General features: G+C 39.5%; 3 protein-coding genes across 4 annotated transcripts in view; 2 read left to right on the top strand and 1 right to left on the bottom strand.

The window, feature by feature from the left end:
* The window catches only part of rgs7a (regulator of G protein signaling 7a), a 50710-nt gene extending 48475 nt beyond the window's left edge, over positions 1 to 2235 (top strand). The window contains exon 18 of one of the 2 annotated variants that reach the window (XM_032540902.1): positions 1795 to 2235. The gene's annotated coding sequence lies outside the window, so the exon portion shown is untranslated. Of the gene's footprint in view, positions 1 to 1789 lie in introns of both variants that reach the window. The other variant, XM_032540901.1, reaches the window with a different exon arrangement.
* A 1183-nt stretch (positions 2236 to 3418) lies between these two features.
* grem2a (gremlin 2, DAN family BMP antagonist a) lies at positions 3419 to 10194 on the top strand. The gene is made up of 2 exons (XM_032540903.1): positions 3419 to 3893; positions 8807 to 10194. Exon 2 carries the CDS (start codon positions 8808 to 8810, stop codon positions 9384 to 9386), a length of 579 nt encoding a protein of 192 aa, XP_032396794.1. The 5' UTR covers positions 3419 to 3893; position 8807; the 3' UTR covers positions 9387 to 10194.
* A 74-nt stretch (positions 10195 to 10268) lies between these two features.
* fmn2a (formin 2a) overlaps positions 10269 to 17341 on the bottom strand; it is a 44187-nt gene continuing 37114 nt past the window's right edge. The window contains exons 15-18 of the mRNA XM_032540900.1: positions 13760 to 13811; positions 12619 to 12768; positions 11488 to 11569; positions 10269 to 11278 (exon numbers count right to left, since the gene is read on the bottom strand). Of these exons, the coding sequence (XP_032396791.1) occupies positions 11252 to 11278; positions 11488 to 11569; positions 12619 to 12768; positions 13760 to 13811 (311 nt within the window). The 3' untranslated portion in view covers positions 10269 to 11251. The remainder of the gene's footprint in view (positions 11279 to 11487; positions 11570 to 12618; positions 12769 to 13759; positions 13812 to 17341) is intronic.

Genomic DNA, 17341 nt, shown 5'->3' with positions numbered 1-17341 from the left:
ATATACTATAAATGTTACACTTACAGTAGATATAAAAGGTCTAAACATCCCTTTTAAAATGGCGGGTTTGTGATGTAAAAAAAAATAAATGTCAAAGAAATTTCAGAACTTTTTCCACTTTTAATATGACCTATAATGTGAACAATTCAATTGAAAAAAATAAAATAGAAAGGACAATAGCTTGGTTGTATAAGTGTTCACACACTTAAATACTTTGTTGAAGCAACTTTTGACTTTATTACAGCACTCAGTCTTTTTGGGCAAGAGTCTATTAGCATGGCACATCTTGACATGGCAATATTTGACCACTCATCTTTGCAAAAGTGCTCCAAATCTGTCATATTGCGAGGACATGTCCTGTGCACAGCCCTCTTAAGATCCCCCCACAGATGTTCTATTGGATTCAGGTCGGGGCTCTGGCTGGGCCTTTCCAAAACATTCATCTTCTTTTGGTGAAGAAATGCTTTTATGGCTTTGGCTGTGTGCTTTGGGTCATAATGCTGAAAGGTGAACTTCCTCTTCCTCTTCATCTTTCTAACGGAGGCCAGAAGGTTTTGTGCCAAAATTGCCTGGTATTTGGAACTGTTCATAATTCCCTCCACTCTGACTAAGGGCCCGGTTTCAGCTGAAGAAAAAACGCTCCAAAGCATGACGCTGCCATCATCATGCTTCACTGTTGGTATGGTGTTCTTTGGGTGATGTGAAGTGGAGTTTTTGCGCTAAACATATCTTTTGGAATTATGGCCAAAAGGTTCAACCTTGGTTTCATCAGACCATAACACATTTTCCCACATTCTTTTGGAGACTTTGATTTTGCAAACTTCAGCTAGGCTTGGAGGTTTTTCCTTTGTAAGAAAAGGCTTCCGTCTTGCCACCCTACCCCAAAGCCCATTCATATAAAGAATATGGGAGATTGTTATCACACGTAACACACAGCCAGTACTTGCCAGAAATTCCTGCAGCTCCTTTAATGTTGCTGTAGGACTCTTGGAAGACTCCCTGAGCAGTTTTCTTCTCGTCTTTTCATCAATTTTGGAAGGATGTCCAGTTCTTGGTAATGTCGCTGTTGGGCCATATCTTCTCCACTTGATGATGACTGTCTTCACTGTGTTCTACGGTATATTTAATGCTTTGGAAATTCTTTGATACCCTTCTCCTGACTGATATCTTAAAATAATGAGATCCCGCTGGTGGTTTGGAAACTCTCTGCGGACCGTGGCATTTGCTCTGAGACGCAACTAAGAAAACTGCAGGAAAATCCTACTGGAACAGCTTTGCGATTAATCAGAGTCACTTTAAATGATGACAGGTGTGTAATGACTTCTAGTTAACATGAGTATGAGTGTGATTGGTTAATTCTGAACACAACCACATCCCCAGTTATTAGAGGGTGTGCACATTTATGCAACCAGGTTATTGTAAGGTTTTTATTTTTTTATTTTTCAACCTCTAAGATTTCAGTTTGTATTTCAGTTGAATTGTTCACATCATAGGTCACATTAAAAGTAGAAAAAGGTCTGACATGATTCTTTGTCTAATTTTTTTACATCACAAAATCCTGGCATTTTAACAGGGGTGTGTAGACTTTTTATATCCACTGTACATAGAGCTCAAATGCTATATTTGCACAGTGCATACAATAGCAAATGTGCAATTCCAGCATCATGTCTGTGGCTGCTCATATCATTATTAAACTAGAAAATAAATGTTCTCCTATTCACATTTAGATATTGAATTCTTTCTCTTTTTTCCAACTGTCTGTTTTGCCTTTTTTCCTCTTCTTTCAAGGCGCAGGGGAAAGCACTAGTATCCAAGAGGCTGACCAGTCATGTGCCATCATGCTAAAATCAATGCCATCTCTCTCTCTGGGACATGGAGAGTGGGGACCATCTCATCTCTTCATCATTATTGTCTGTCCATCCACTCTTGGCTCAACCGGGTGATGAGCCGGACCGTCTGTTCGTCTGTTGTCTACCGGATGTTGCATGTCCATGGAGAGGACGTTCCTTCTTCTCTCTCCTCTTACAGTACATGATGTATTTCCAGTAATCTCGGAAAGGAGGCACTGCTGGACTTGTGAGGATACTGACAGACTGGTCAGATTAAAAATGTCATTGAAGAATATTGAATCCAGTGTTCCAGTTCTTTCTATCGTAACTGCTGGATTGGAGCCCCCTCTCTCACTTCCAGCTAAACCAATGATGTCAGAGAGAGAAAAAAAGAAGAAAAACACATTGAAAAAATATATCAAATGACAGCTTTAACTGATAAATCTAACCAATGTCATTGCTTTTCATGATCTGAGGTCACAGATACGTTGTCACGCTATGGGAAGTGTTGTGCAGAATGAATATACAATATATATACATATATATTATGATTTTATTATTATTATCATTATGACTTATTGTGTATTTATTTTGCTTTACATTATTTTATTGCACTAAAATAATTAGCACATATGGTTTTCCTTGCACTTGTAAAGTCATATTCAAAATTACAAAAATTGTCTTATGTAGAACATAATTCTTTGTTATTCTCTCCTGCATTTATTTTTATACCATATTTAAAGACACTTTTACTTACTTGTATTATTAAAGTTGGCCCTCTATCTGTTACTATGGCCTGGGTTTGTATTTTTTGAACAATTTTCCACTTCAGTAATGAAGACTTAAAAGAATTTAAAAGAATCCAGTAACAGTGCTTGAATAATGCACTTTTGCTTTCTGCCACTAGAGGGTGTTAGAATATATCCTACAGCATGGATCTGCCTCATTCTAACAACTGGCTCCTCCTCAACACAGATGCACCACAGTACTGCAGATAAATGAAGTTTTGTCATGCAAAAGTGCCATCATCCAGTTTTTGTTCAGTCTTTAGCCATCTGCGGGTTTGCAGGGTCTGTTGATGTTTCAGCTCTTTGATGGCAGAAGTCACAGTCAGTGTTTTCAGTCTCAGTGCCCAGTGATAAGCTTAGCAAAAGCCACAAAACAGACAAACATTATTGTCTCAGTTGCATCAAGGAATGTGAATTGTGGCATTTTTTTTCAAAGCACCCATTTAGTGTGTTTGGGTACAAGCAAACAATGATGTAAGGATTGGGGATTATGGGTTGTAATGTGTCAAAGTCCCAATGAAAGATCATGTAGGTTTTTTTGTAGGAGATCGCTTCTTCACAATTTTGTCCTTTATTGTCCGTGTTGACAAAATGTCATCCACCTCTTAAAAATGTACAAGTGAACATCAAACACAGGGGAAGAGGGGAAGAAAAATTACAATGGAAAAAGAAGACAAAGGAAAAGTCATTTTGATAGGTTTGAGATGTCATGGAGGTGTGGCCATTACACTAAAAGATATCAGAGAAAAATGTCAATAGACAGAGAGAAATAGACACAGGGAAAGGCAGACTCACATGAAAGAAGTGAAGCTTGGTTTGATTCACACAATGACCAATAGAATAAACCCTCCCAGTCTTGAGGAGGGAAGGGGGTGGTGGGGATTCAAACTAAGGCAGGCTTTACAGTGAGTCAAACACTCTCAAAGACAGACGACAGACTGTCTCCACAGCACGGAGATATGGGCTTACTGTGACTGAGACCTGGAGCTTCTCTCTAAAACCTTAACACAAAAAGACTAATAAGAGAAAGTTAGACTGAGAGAGAAAGTAAGGAAAGAAACTAAACTTTTCCAGGGAGATGGAAAACTGATCGTGTCCAACTCTTTGAAATTTTAGTTAGAGAAAAAGAGGAGCAAGGACAAGCCTGAGGATACTACTGATTATGTTGCCATGGAAACCAAAACCTGGAAGCGGACGCAAGGACCACTGAAGGTGGACAACCTCCCTTGACTGCATCCTAGACACATTACTGTCGCGCTGCGACCTGTGGTGAGAGGTACTTAAACCATTCTTTATGATTTACTGCTATAACACTTAATACTTTAACATATTATTTAAGAGTGAAAGAGTTTTTCAAAGGTTTTACCAGTTTCAAGAACTTTTTAAGGGGGTTTTGAAATTTCACAAACAATAACAAATAGAATGTACAAATGAATGTCATGTCATTCAAGAAAGTTCTTTTATGCTAGATGACACACATAGACATATAAATCACCCCACTATATTAAAAATAAATGAATCCAAATTCCAAAATACAATAATAAATGCTTTGATGATGGACATTCTTTGCAGTGGATGCGAGAAAACATTGATAATATACCATGTATCATTTGCATGTACTGAGAAAAGCGTAGGTAAGTGACTGCTGGTTTGACATATCCCACGTGAGTGCTTTGGACAAGTGGGCAGTAAGAGACTGACAGAGATAGTGAGACTGAGTGACTCAGTCTGTCTCGGAATGACTAAGTACCTTGTAGTGAGGGATTGATTCCCACTGGGGCCACCCATAGTAAAAATATACGCCTTCAAGGTACTGTGAGGTGTTCAGGATAAAAGTGTCTACTAAATTACTATAATTAGTGGCTGGAGGTTCCAGGGCATTAGTGTTGTGAGTGATAGAATTAGTGTGTGATGACAACATCTCAGTTAGTTTAAAATCCAGATTAGTTTTTCCAGTGAATGTAAAAAAAGAGAGAATAAGAGATAATAATGTTAATGAAATCATGTTTTCTTTATGCACAAATTATCTTATTTTATCTGTATGTTCCTGTGTACAGGTGCATATGCTTTTGTGTGGGTCTGTTCACTTTTGTATCATTAATGTGTTTGTGTGTAGTCGTGTGTACTAGTGTGTATTGAGGCATATATGTGTGTGTGTGTGTGTGTGTGTGTGTGTGTGTGTGTGTGTGTGTGTGTGTGTGTGTGTCTGTGTTGCAGTATGCGTGCGGTGAATGGTGGGGAGTTTGCCTTCTGATCCTTCTTACAGCTCTGGTGACTGCACCACCTTGTACAGTCCGCTCTGATGTCAAAGAGGATTTAGCACATAGACACATTACAGTTTCTTTAGCAACAGAAAACACCTCATTATAAGCCTCTAAAGATAGTAAAACTGGTATTTGTAATGCATTGCCAACTCATACTGTGCATCCAAATGTTCAATCCCACAGAACAAGAATATTTATATTTGATGGATTGGTAAAGCCATAAAAAGTATTTTGCTTAGATACATCATTCCCAAACTTATATAGCCTCTCAAAGATCTGGAACAAGCTGATACAGGATATGTAATGCATCTGATTCTGTCAGACAATGTGAAATAAGGTCATTAAGGGGAACAAAAGGGGAAAACTGTATGTCAAGGGATTAAACAAACAAATTCCAAGTGCAAAGGAAGGTGGTGTTAATCATTGAAGTTAAGTAGTGTTATCCTGATCTGAAATGAGAAACCCTGCACTATCATAGCATCTCTAATTGCCTCTCATCCTCCACTAAAGCACTTTATGTTGCTTAGGGCGAAAGAGTTGCCTTACATTCTTGCCAGTACTTAGCTTGAAAAGCATTATATATGGGCTGCTAGTCATTATCAAGATGGATTGTGGTGACAAATGGCTGCCCAAACTGCCTAAAGCAGCCTCCTGGCAATGTTGGCATTAGACACATTTACACAGAAAAGCCCCCAAATGGACCCCCCCCCCCATCCCCATCACCACCACCGAACCACACACACACACCCCACAACAACACCCACAACACACACACACACACACACACACAAACTGTTAATGAGCCAACAGCCGAGCGTAGTTTGGGAAAATAGAATCCGCAAATGCAGATAATGACATGGTTCCTCTTTGTGTAATTGGCTCCAAGTGAAAACATTTAATTTACCTCTTTTTTCCCTCTTTATATCCTGTGTATGTGTGTGTGAGTCTGTCTGTGTGTGTGCACGTGTGTGTGGTCATGTGTGCGTGTGTGCTACACTTGTGTGATTGAGGTTTGAGCTGCACGGTGAATTAAATGCGGTTCTACTGTAATTAACTGCACTTACCAGTCTGTGTATGAGACTTTCTGACGCAGCAATAATTGAGGCATCAGGTTTTGTTTGTTTTAACCTGCCTTTGAAGACATGCTGGGAAGATGTTTCACATGGTTTAGTGGAAGTACATCTGTGTGCACAAATGTTAAGTATTGAAAGGATTATTGTTCTTTTTTTGTATTATATACAACTGAAAATCTGAAACGTAGAAATATTTTGTATCTTGGCTGGCAATTTTCATGACTAATTTGTTTTTTCATTTCACTTTGAAATTCAAAAAAATAGCCATTGTTATCGAGAGAACATTACCATTTTACTATAATGCCATGCTAAAAAACAAAACATAAGTTCCCACTGATGATAATAGTTGTTTTCAAAAAGGATTGTGTCTTGCTTAGCAGTCTCTCTCGTATTTGTTTGTGGTATTTGTAATTTCATTAGAGGTCTGAAATTTGGAACCAAGGTCTGCCACTGTTCAGTGAAGCATTTCCCCCAAGTATTTGTGGTTCTGGTAAAACATAAAGCTGTGTTTGTGGACAATATTAGTGTTTAGCAGACTGAAAGGTTCGGTTCAGTTATGCCTCAGCATTAACACACACAACAAAAAAAACACACAAAACCACAGTCTCCTTCCGCCTCCATAACTCTCTGATGATTAGTGCTGTGCATCAAGCAGAGACAGACAGATTGAGTGACAGAGAGAGACAAATCGGGAACGAAAGAAATGAAGAGACAAACAGCTTGTGGAGAAACATACAGTTGTGGAAGGAGGGTATATACTGTGCATGAAGCCCAAGTGGTGTTAGTTTTGTTTCCCAGTAGGTCATCTGTCCCAAACCCCAACATATTTTCAGACCCTTTCCTTCTATCTCCTAACCCCAACCACTCAGGGGCTCCCCCCGAAGCCCCCAAATCCTACCCCAAAACCGCAATTTGTCTTGCTGCAGAGATTGATGAGGATAGCTTAGCAGGGCCAGCACTATCATACTTAGGCAGAGTTTGGGAGTGGAGAGGGAGTGCTGCTGCTGGCTGTATGGGCCATCCGTCATGCCCTATGTACACAGTCGGTCAGGTCATCCCTCAAAAGTCCCAAGGGCTTTGCAGACTATAGCTTACTATAGTCACAGTGTGCCTCTTTCCATGATGGACAGCAGGAGAACAGGAAAACAGAGAACAAGAGCCTGCACACAGAAGCAGAGACTGTTCCCCTGACCAGGGGTTCATGCATTTAAATACACAGTCAGCAGGAATGAGATGGAGCAGCTAAAGACAAATGAGACTGGGTTGTACATGGTCGGTACATCACTGGAAGATGGAGTGGGGTCATGACTACCTGATGCAGTAGGTGGTGGAAGGACCCAGTGGGTGTCTTTGGTTTAGTTATTCTAACCTTATGATGGGTGTGCATTGGCTTGTGTGCGTATGTAAAAATATGTGTCAACAAAAGAAGCACGGCTCTGAGATGCACTTTCCATTCTTGAGGAGTTCACACTCAAGAACATCACAGTATATATACACACACACACTGTATATGTAATTTCAAAATGCATTTGTCTTTTGGACATCCTCACATGGTAAACTGAAACCTTAACAATAGACTTGATTGTAAGTGTAGAGCACATCTGATTTCTTGGCAGAGTGTACAAACAAACAAAAAACGAGAGCTCAGATTTGCATGAGACAGCAAAGTCAAGAAGATCTTCTGTCTATATACTGTATCTCCAACATTTATCTCATGATATACTATAAAGAAGTCTGATTAAAATTCAAACTATATTTCTGCTAGATGGTCAAACAGCTGCTGTCTAGTTTACCAGGAATGTGGTCGGGATAGTGACACACAGACTTGTGCTCGTGCAGCTCGGACAGAGCTTCCAAGGGTCAAGGGCAGAAAAAATTAGGCAAAAAACAAAGTGGATTATGATAAAGTTATTTGTTCCATGTCAGCGGGAGTTGCAGGTCCAGGAAAGAAGGAAAGGGAACGTACAATTTTGCATAGCAAAGAAGAGTCTGTTAATAGTAGCAGCCAATGGCCTTGAGGCAGTTTGGTTTTCTTTCAGGATTTCTGACTTGATGTCATGCAACGCTTGTCAAGAGCAACATCTGCTGAAAAGATGCTTGAGTGATGGTCAAAAATGTGCAGGCGCAAATGCTGACAGTATGCACACTGGTGGATACTCAATCCTGAATGGCAGAGAAATCATTTCTCTAAATCATGCTATCTTTCTTTTTACATAATGGTGATTATGGAAACTGGGTCAATCTTAGTTCAGTTTGCTCCATACTATATCACCAAAGAGTAGAAGAGTGGACTCCCAAAGGGTACTGTAGATTTCCCCAACTCTTCCCCTAATAACATGCAGATGGGCCTCTTTAATGCCTGTTTACATATCTGCGGCATAGTTCATGACTAAAGTAAGCAAAGCCCTAATTATTTTACCCGGCGACGGGACCAATAAAGTCAACTTCCCCTTCTCGTTATGGGTGTTTAAGTGTATCCTTTGATGGCAGGGTTTTGTTTATTTTTGGAAGAGTTGCGTAGCTGAGAGGAAAGCAAATAGAAGTAATGACACATAGATGCTGACAAATGGGGGCTCTGGTGATGGATTCACTTCCTCAATGATGCCTGGAAGGCTGGACTGCAAAGGTGGTTCAACATGAATGAATATTTACACAATTGCAACCATGATTGGCAATATTGATATTATGTTTGCAATCGTCCGTCACATACCGCATTAATTAGCGTTACACCAGCTTCCGTGTCAATCAGTTTACATTAGATCCGGTTTATGTGATAACAAATTTATTCTTCAGAAATCATCTTTTCTGTTTACAAATGTAATGTATAATAATGTGCCTCTCTCTTTTTGCAGAATGCTGTGGAGAATAACTATCCCAGTCATACTGGCTGGGGTGCTCTGCATGACTGCAGAGACCAAAAAGCAACGTCCCCAGGGATCCATCCCGTCCCCATACAAGACCAAAGGGAACTTGTCCTCAGAACGTCACCACCGGCTATTGCAGCAGAAACCAGAAGTGCTATCCTCCAGCCGCGAGGCCTTGGTAGTGACAGAGCGCCGCTACCTCCGCAGAGACTGGTGCAAGACCCAACCTCTCCGCCAGACAGTCAGTGAAGAGGGCTGCCGCAGCCGTACTGTGGTCAACCGTTTTTGCTACGGTCAATGCAACTCCTTCTACATCCCCCGCCATATGGGCCCCAGCTCGGGTCAGGCCCAGAATCGAGGCCAAGCCTCAGGCTCTGGAAGGAAAGGCCACAACAAGGCCCAGGAGCCGTTCCAGTCCTGCTCCTTCTGCAGGCCACACCGCATCACACAGCTCACAGTGCAGCTAGACTGCCCAGACCTGCAACCCCCTTTCAGACACCGTAAGGTGCAGAGGGTCAAACAGTGTCGCTGCATGTCTGTGGATGTGAGCGGCCACGGGAAACTGTGAAAGGTCATCACATGACATATGAATATTATAAGAGAAATTTACAAACTTTGCCAAAGAAGGAGTGGCTTCAAGTTGAACTATTCTGCATCGTGTTGTACAAATTATGGCTTGTCCCACAATAAAATGACATGAAACTGATATTAAACAAAGGCTCAGAGATGTTTTAATCAGAGTCTAGCAGCCATGTTGGCAAGCTGATGGTGTTGGAAAAAACTCATTCAAGAGGCTGTGCAAGAGACGCTGATCTTGAAGCAGCCAAATTTCAACATTACACAAGTTTGTACTCCGTTATTTCAAAAGGTTTATATCTGCCTGGCTTTTTGTACATTTGTAACTGGACTCAAACTAGAGTTTAAAACTACAAAACATTTTAGATACTGATGATAATTCAGTTTCTTAAAGTACATGTAGTAATAGTGTGACCCCTTTAATTTCTTCCATAACATGTTTTTCTGCAGGTGGAGCTTCAGATTTTGCCAGCATTGCTTTTTTTTTCCTGTAGGAGATGTGACGGTGTTTTACAAATATTGTACCTGTAGTCCAGTATCTTTTTTCCTCAACTTCTATAATGTCCCAAACGATACACAAGTTGATGTCAAAGAACATATTTCAAGAACCATGAAGCAACACAGCAATGAATCTGGCTGTATACTGTACATTTGCCACAAATCTACTAGCCAGTAGGAAAAACATACTGCAGCATGTGTAATGGAGGTGCAATGCAATATATACAGTATATATAAATATTTCATGTATGTGTGTAAGTATGTCTGTGAAAAGTATATTAAATCTATTTCATATGAAACAACAATGGTGTTTAGAGTGTATGTTGTTCTGTACCATTTAATGTCACAGTAGAACGAATGATAAACAGGACTTTCATTAAAAAAAATCATTTCTTTTATTCAATAAATACATTTTTTCATGGTCATGGGTATTCAATCAAAACTTGGTAGGTTGGTTGGTATTGCACATGAATGTCACATGGTCCTGTTGCTCCATATGCATATGGGAGTTCACACTCACACAGTAGGAAAGGCAAAACTGTGAAAGAATTTGCTTAAAACATAAAGCAAGTTGTGCAAGCATAATAAAAACAATAGCAGGTCTATATCAGGTCACAGGTGCAGTGTTCATAAGCTCTCTGGATAGAAATCCACAATAAACCACAATAGAGGAGCTGCTGTATGTAAAACATGCATAATTATCATTAGGTTCTAAAAACAAACTTGCTTAAACCATTAAGTATAATACATTTCTAATTTTCAGCCTATGTAAAACAGATTTCTCTTCTTTACAACATTGAATTTCAGATGATATGTCTCATTTAACCCTTCCATTGTGCAATAAGGCACTTTCTGTCTGGCAGGTGATCCATACCTACCATGTAGAAGTGTTATAAAATTCTGTGCTTTTCACCATTAGGGAGACATAAGAGGAAGTGTTTATTCCTACCTATGAACTAGGCTTGGAAATTGAAGTAAAAAAAAAGAAAATAGGCTACATATGGATTTAAAAAAAACTGAGAAAGCTCGTACATAGTGTTGCTACAAATTTCAGACAGCACTGAGCATTTTCTGAAAAATGGCTAATTTACATTTAATCATCTCAGCTTAAGGATGTCTTTTGGTAGAAATATTTCATTTAATTATAACAGTGGTATGAATAAGTGGCTGAAAACTTAATTTCACTTTTAAACAATGTAAATTCCACTTTGAAATAAATTACAAAAAACATCAGGTCTAAATCAATTGAAAACATATACCGGAAGCAAATAAATGTAAAAATGACTGATGAGTCATGTTAGATTGTACAAACGGTGCTTGTGCAATAGTCTGGGTGATGATAATTTTCCATTCTCTGCTTCAGATCTTCTGACCCAGCTTTGCTTTCTGTGAAATGAAAAGCAGGTCTGAGTTATTTACACCTGGCAGCACTGGCACTTATGAGTGTTGTTACTTTATCACCCTGACAAGTGTTTGGAAGGAGAAGACAATTTGCACCAAGGGAAGAAAAAAAGAGAGGGCCAGTACTGCTGGAGCTAAATAACTAATAAAGATGAGACCATATAGTAACTGTAACAAGAAGTGTGAAGACATACCATTCCTGTTGCATGTTTGGGTTTCACATTGTAGGAAGCCTTTTCCTTGGCTTGTTTGAAGCATTCTTCAGCCATTTTGACCCTGAAAAAACACCAGTAATAACCATCAGTCATCCAACGGAGACCTCAAAAGCACATAACTGGATTCATTCACTCATTGAATGAATCCAGTTATGTTCACACTGCTGCTGAAATGAACTATAAAAAAGACCGATGGAGAAAAAAGAAAAAAAGAAGAAAAAAATTCCATCTTGGGTCATCCAGACTTTGGTCATGTGGTATTTGGACGCAATGATGTCTGTTTGACCAAGGGCCAGTCCTACTACTTTGGAATGAGTCATTCTGCTGCACAGAGAGATCCAGCAGTGTCACTACTCATTTGTGTTTTTAAAAGACAAATAATCAGCATGTTGGCATTAATTGAGTACAATTTATACCTGATTTCATCTTGCCTCTACTCATTACATGGGTACTGTGTGTGCTAGTGTTGCATGTTTGCATGTCCATACAGGTCAGGATTTACATTCAATGTATAGTTTCAATGGAGTCTTAAAGGAAAACCAGCAGAGAGAGAATTGGGATTATTGCCTATGGCAAAGAGCAAAGAGTTAATGCTTTCAAATTAGTTTTATTATTTCCTACTGAACAAGCAAAGCTTGTGACATTTTTGATTCTTTTACAAATACATATCACAATTCAATCTTCATTTGGCATAATGGACCAATTTGCTTTTTGTTGACATATGCAGCAGTATCTTTATATTCATCAAACCACTGGAAGCTAACTGGATCCTGCATGTGTTCTTTTCATTACTGGGGTGAGGACAACGATTTGGGTCATTTAACCTCTTTTCCCTTCATAAATTTGAATGTATCGGATAAGATCTTTAGTGAACACGAGATGGACTGCAAGTTATTAATGGATCGGGGACTTTGACTTGGGGAAAATTCTAAATGTAGGAACGGTTGTGTATGTGTAACAACATTTTAAAAAGGTGAGAGAGTGGTGTACCCTCCCCATAGAGACAGAATGATTTAATTTTAGAACAATGGGTTCAAGTGTCCGTTCAGAAACAGGGGTACAAGTATAATGTCACATTCTGAAACAGGAAACGTGTCATCATCTTCTCACCGTTCCTGTAACATCAGCTTATTCTGCTTCTTCCACTGGTCTTTGAAATCTGTAGAAAACTCATGCCAAATGGAGAAGAAAGTGTTGGGAGAGACCTCTTTCTCTCCCGCCTTGGGTTTAACCGAGAAGGACACGCTCAACTCCAAGAAGCTGAGGAGAGAGAACAAAAACATTACTTCAAGACCACTTCAATCGCAACATGAGATAACAGAAACCTACACAGATTGTTGTGAAACAACAAAGAAAAGCAAATATGCAAAACATTACACTTAATCTTGGAATAATGTACTTTTTCAGAGATTTAATAGTAGAGTAACATGAAAAAATAAATGGTAACCGTGCACTTCAGAGAAGAACAAAACACACTAAATGGAATAACTGCCTTTAAGACAGCACAGTCATTCATTTAGTCTTTGACAGATTAACTTCTAGACTAAAATAAAACCGTTATCTATCTCATATATAGTGTATAGCTTTGTTACTCCTCTCCCTGGTATGAATAAACCCTTTACTGTATGTAAGATTGTGTACATAAAGTAGCACATACTGCACAGTATATGTAAGCATGGGTGGAGGCAAGCGAGGAAGGGAAAAGATGTCCACAACATAGTGAGAAAGACTGATTTAGCCAAAGCAATGGGTGCATACGGCAGGGGATGAAACATGTTAAAGTGTTAAATGTGGTGGCCATTTGCAGTGGATCAATACAGTGGACAGGTTGGAGTCTCTTTGTTTGGAGTGTGCTATAGGAACACATTCCTATCCAGCAGTAACAGAAGCCTGGAGCCAAGGCTGTCTACTCTCGCTCTGCTTAGATAAACAACACAGACACCGCACAGGGGGCCTCTCGTCTACTGAAGGCCTGGCATGATGGCCTGCACCTTCTGTGTAACTGAAGGAACCAAGAGTCCTAAATATTGACAAAGCAGCAAGATTATATTTCTTTACTGCAGTGAGAATGTATCACTTCAAACTGCATTGAATTGTATTTATCCCATGTTGCCCGTACCTTTAAATTCACAACTGTGATCACTGTTTTGACGCTTAAGAAAAGATTGAATGTAAACCCATAAAATATAATGAAAGTTACTTTTTAGGTGAAGCAGCTGCAGAAAAATGTTTAAAGACAAAGAAAACTTACATCTTCTGAGTGTCTGCCAACTGCTTCTCTTGTGTTTCCAGTTCTGTCTTGGCTGTAAAAGAAGACACGTTTTGATAAAAAGGAAAGAGGAAAGCATACGTAAATACAGGATTAGGTTAGGATTAGGACCGATTCAAGATTTCCTGTTACATCAGAAAAAACATCTTTCACCCACGGTGCAACTTGTATATAGGTGAATTCCACATGTCATTACTTAAATCAACAGGCATCTTCAAGGTCAGTGATGTGCCACCAGGTTATTAAGTGTTGGATTGTCCGCTGTTGCACAACTGACAAATGAGTACTACAGATAATAGGACAAGTGCTTCTTTGTGCGGGGTTACTTCAAATGGAGACAGATGACTGTGTGTTTGTGTGTGCAAGAGAGTAACAGAGACAGCGAGAGGGTAAGAAAACTGGCAGTTGGACACCACGGTACACATTAGGACTTTTTTCCAGCAGGCCACAACAATTATCTCAACCGGCCATCAGGAACATTTTGACTGTGTTATAAATGATGATATACGAGAACAGCAATAGAATGTGAAAGCCTCATTCAGGAAAATGCTGCATGTTACTACTTATCAATTTCAGATCCACACTAATTTTTCAAAATTTGAAATATATCGTAGTAGAGTTGACACCCGCTGTATTTTTTTTTTGCTGGTCTATATCCTTTAGCTAAGGTTAGACATTAAATATCACCCACACAGGTTCTCTGTCCCCTTTCTGTAAGCTGCTGCTGCCTTTATCTGTCAAATGATCAAAAACGACCTATGGCCTCCTCATGGCTTTCCAAGACCGAAATGACAGTAGATGGGACGGAGAATCTGTCCTGGCACAAATCTGTGCTCTTATCCTGGGAATATCTAGTTGCTACATGTAATTGAAGCCAGAGCAACATCTAAAGATCTCAGACAACCCATTGAGCCCAGCACTGTGCTTTACCATTCCACAGTGCTAAATCACGCTGTAGCCCACAATCGTCTCCCTCTCTCTGCTGACGGCTCGTCAATAAATTATGACAAATGATAAATAATATGAATAGGGCTTGCTAGAAGCATCTTAATATCCGGACAGTGCTTTGTTCTTTGAGTAAAGGAGTTTTAAGTTGCTACTTACCATTTACTGGCTGTAAGATTATGCAACAAAGCGATGTAAAATATATTCTGGAAACATTGAACCATTCAATATTAGTTCAAAATGATTAACGGTGTTCTTATCTACTGAGAAAATGTGATATTGATGACGACTTAACTGATAAACACTGTATTTACAACAAAACAAATGCAGGAAACATTTCAAGGATCATTTAAAGATCATGTGGTTCAACCACTTACAAATCAAAATCTCTAATGCGTGACTTTAATATAACGTGGTACACATGTTGATTTTAACCATGTTCTGCCAACATGATGTGACATCCTAAGCAGCGTTGTAGTGGGTAGAAAAAGGAAGGGAGAGTTTGACATCAGCCTTACTAATCTTTATGTCCATCAGAAACAGATTATCACATGGCCAGTGCTTTCTTGCTAGTCACAATGACTCCATCAAAGGCCTGCATACATGAGAATTTGTGAAGCGAGCGGGGAAAATCGAGCTAGACCAAACAGCAGAGCTCCAACAAGTCCGCTCCCACTGTTATTCTGTGGTTAGTTTCATGGTCAGAAAATAAACAAAAGTGGTTTAAACTGTGGAGCCAGAAACAGTTTAACCCCGGGCTTTTTAGAAATTACAGAAATAACAAAAATAAGACATTTGGCTGTTGTACTTTTTTCACCGCCGCAGTGGAGGAACCCCAACAACCGTCTGGAGCCTTCTGAGTCCATGTTATGCTGCATACATTCAGCTTTCAGAGGAAAAACCTCGTCATTTGCATCAAAGAGAGAGCCCCCATATTTCTCTCAAACTCAGAGAGAAAGGAAAGGAGAGAGGAAAAAGGGTGGAAATGGGGAGAGATACTTTCATCTGCAGACTTTAAAAAGGACAGTGAGCATTACCGCTGAAGAACATATGCTATATATTATACTCTCATCTGAATACAAAAGCAGTTGGAGAAGAGGCCTGTGAGCTTGGTCCTTCAGAAAGATTGGTCACAGTCACTAAATGTAGCTAAGGTCAAATCCAATGCTACATAAAGAATGACATTTAGCATGTTATGTTAAAAAAAGCATAACAAATTTAGTCTTAAACCTTTGAACTGGACCGCAATATCACAATATTGTTGTAGATGTCAGATTATGGAATGAAAAAAATAAAAAAATAAAAAATAAACACGTCTGTGTGACATTTGGTGGACATGACTGATAAACGTGACTACATTTTCAGAGAATTTTATCGGAACAATATAGTAGTAGCGGTAAGCCTCCTTCAGATGCTCCTTAAAATGCTAGTTGATGCTAGTGATGGGTCCAGGGGCTGAGCTCCTCCAGGGAGATTTGTTCCCCCTAATTACGGCAGCCATACTGTATGCACCATTTTTCAAGGCATTTAAGATAATAGAATAGCTAAAAATATTTACATTATTTGGGAAAAACATGATAGTTGCCATTAAAAAAAAAAACATCATCCTGTAGAGTTTACATCCTATTTGGTATCTTATTGTTCTTCAACTGTGTTCATCATTTAAAAATCAGAAAGCAATAAATTAACAAAAACAATTTTTTCACTTCTACCACCTGTTAAATATAGTATTTTAAAGTTAGGCATGACACACAACAGGTAGGATAGGAGTTTGGTGTAAACAGCATTTATAATCTTGAATTCTACCTTTCTCATACTATGCCAGTAGCAGTGTTTGGCATGGGCGAAGCAGGCAAACGCCCAGGGCGGTATTTTTTTAAGGGGACAAGGGGGGGGGGGGGGGCGCAAGAGCACCTAAAAAAAAAAAAAAAATCCTCTGTGCGCGGAGGGTTTTCTATTATCTATCATTTCACTGAGTGGGGAATTGCCAATCTGCAAATTGGCACCCCTGCAGCTGCAGGCGCCATCTTGCTGAAAGGTCCATGACAGAAGCAGTGTAAGAAGGGGAAAGGGAGGGGGTGCAAGGGACAGTTCACCTTTGTGTTCCCAAGTGGAACGGTCCAGACAAGGGGGGGGGGGGGGGGATGGGGGAGCATGAGCTCCTTGAGTTTATTGCCTTAGCATGATAAGGATCTATCTAGATGCTCTAAGGATTGTACTTATTCTGCCAGTACTGTGGCTCAAGCAGGGAGGAGCTTTTCAAAACAAGTGATTGAAAGTCATACCTGAGGTCAACAATGTCCCAGGAATGGCTCTCTGCTCTTGTTGCTTTTTTTTATATATTTGATTGTATATCCACACACACATCCACACACACAGAGGCTCAAAAGTTTGGGGACCCCAGGTAAATTTTTTTTTATTATTGTGTATAAAGAAGCCGAGAAATAATGAAAAAATCTCCAAAAGGCATCAAATGACAGATTAGACAATTGTATAATATGTCACAAAAAGTTAGATTTTGTTTCCATCATTTACACTTTCAAAATTACAGAAAACAAAAAAATTGGTTAATACCTTGTACTGCCCCCTTTGGCAAGTATCACAGCTTGGAAACGCTTC

This window comes from Etheostoma spectabile, chromosome 17, assembly GCF_008692095.1.
Source record: "Etheostoma spectabile isolate EspeVRDwgs_2016 chromosome 17, UIUC_Espe_1.0, whole genome shotgun sequence".
NCBI lineage: Eukaryota > Metazoa > Chordata > Actinopteri > Perciformes > Percidae > Etheostoma > Etheostoma spectabile.
Note: the sequence above shows the minus strand (reverse complement) of the source record. Positions and strands in the feature narration are given on the sequence as shown.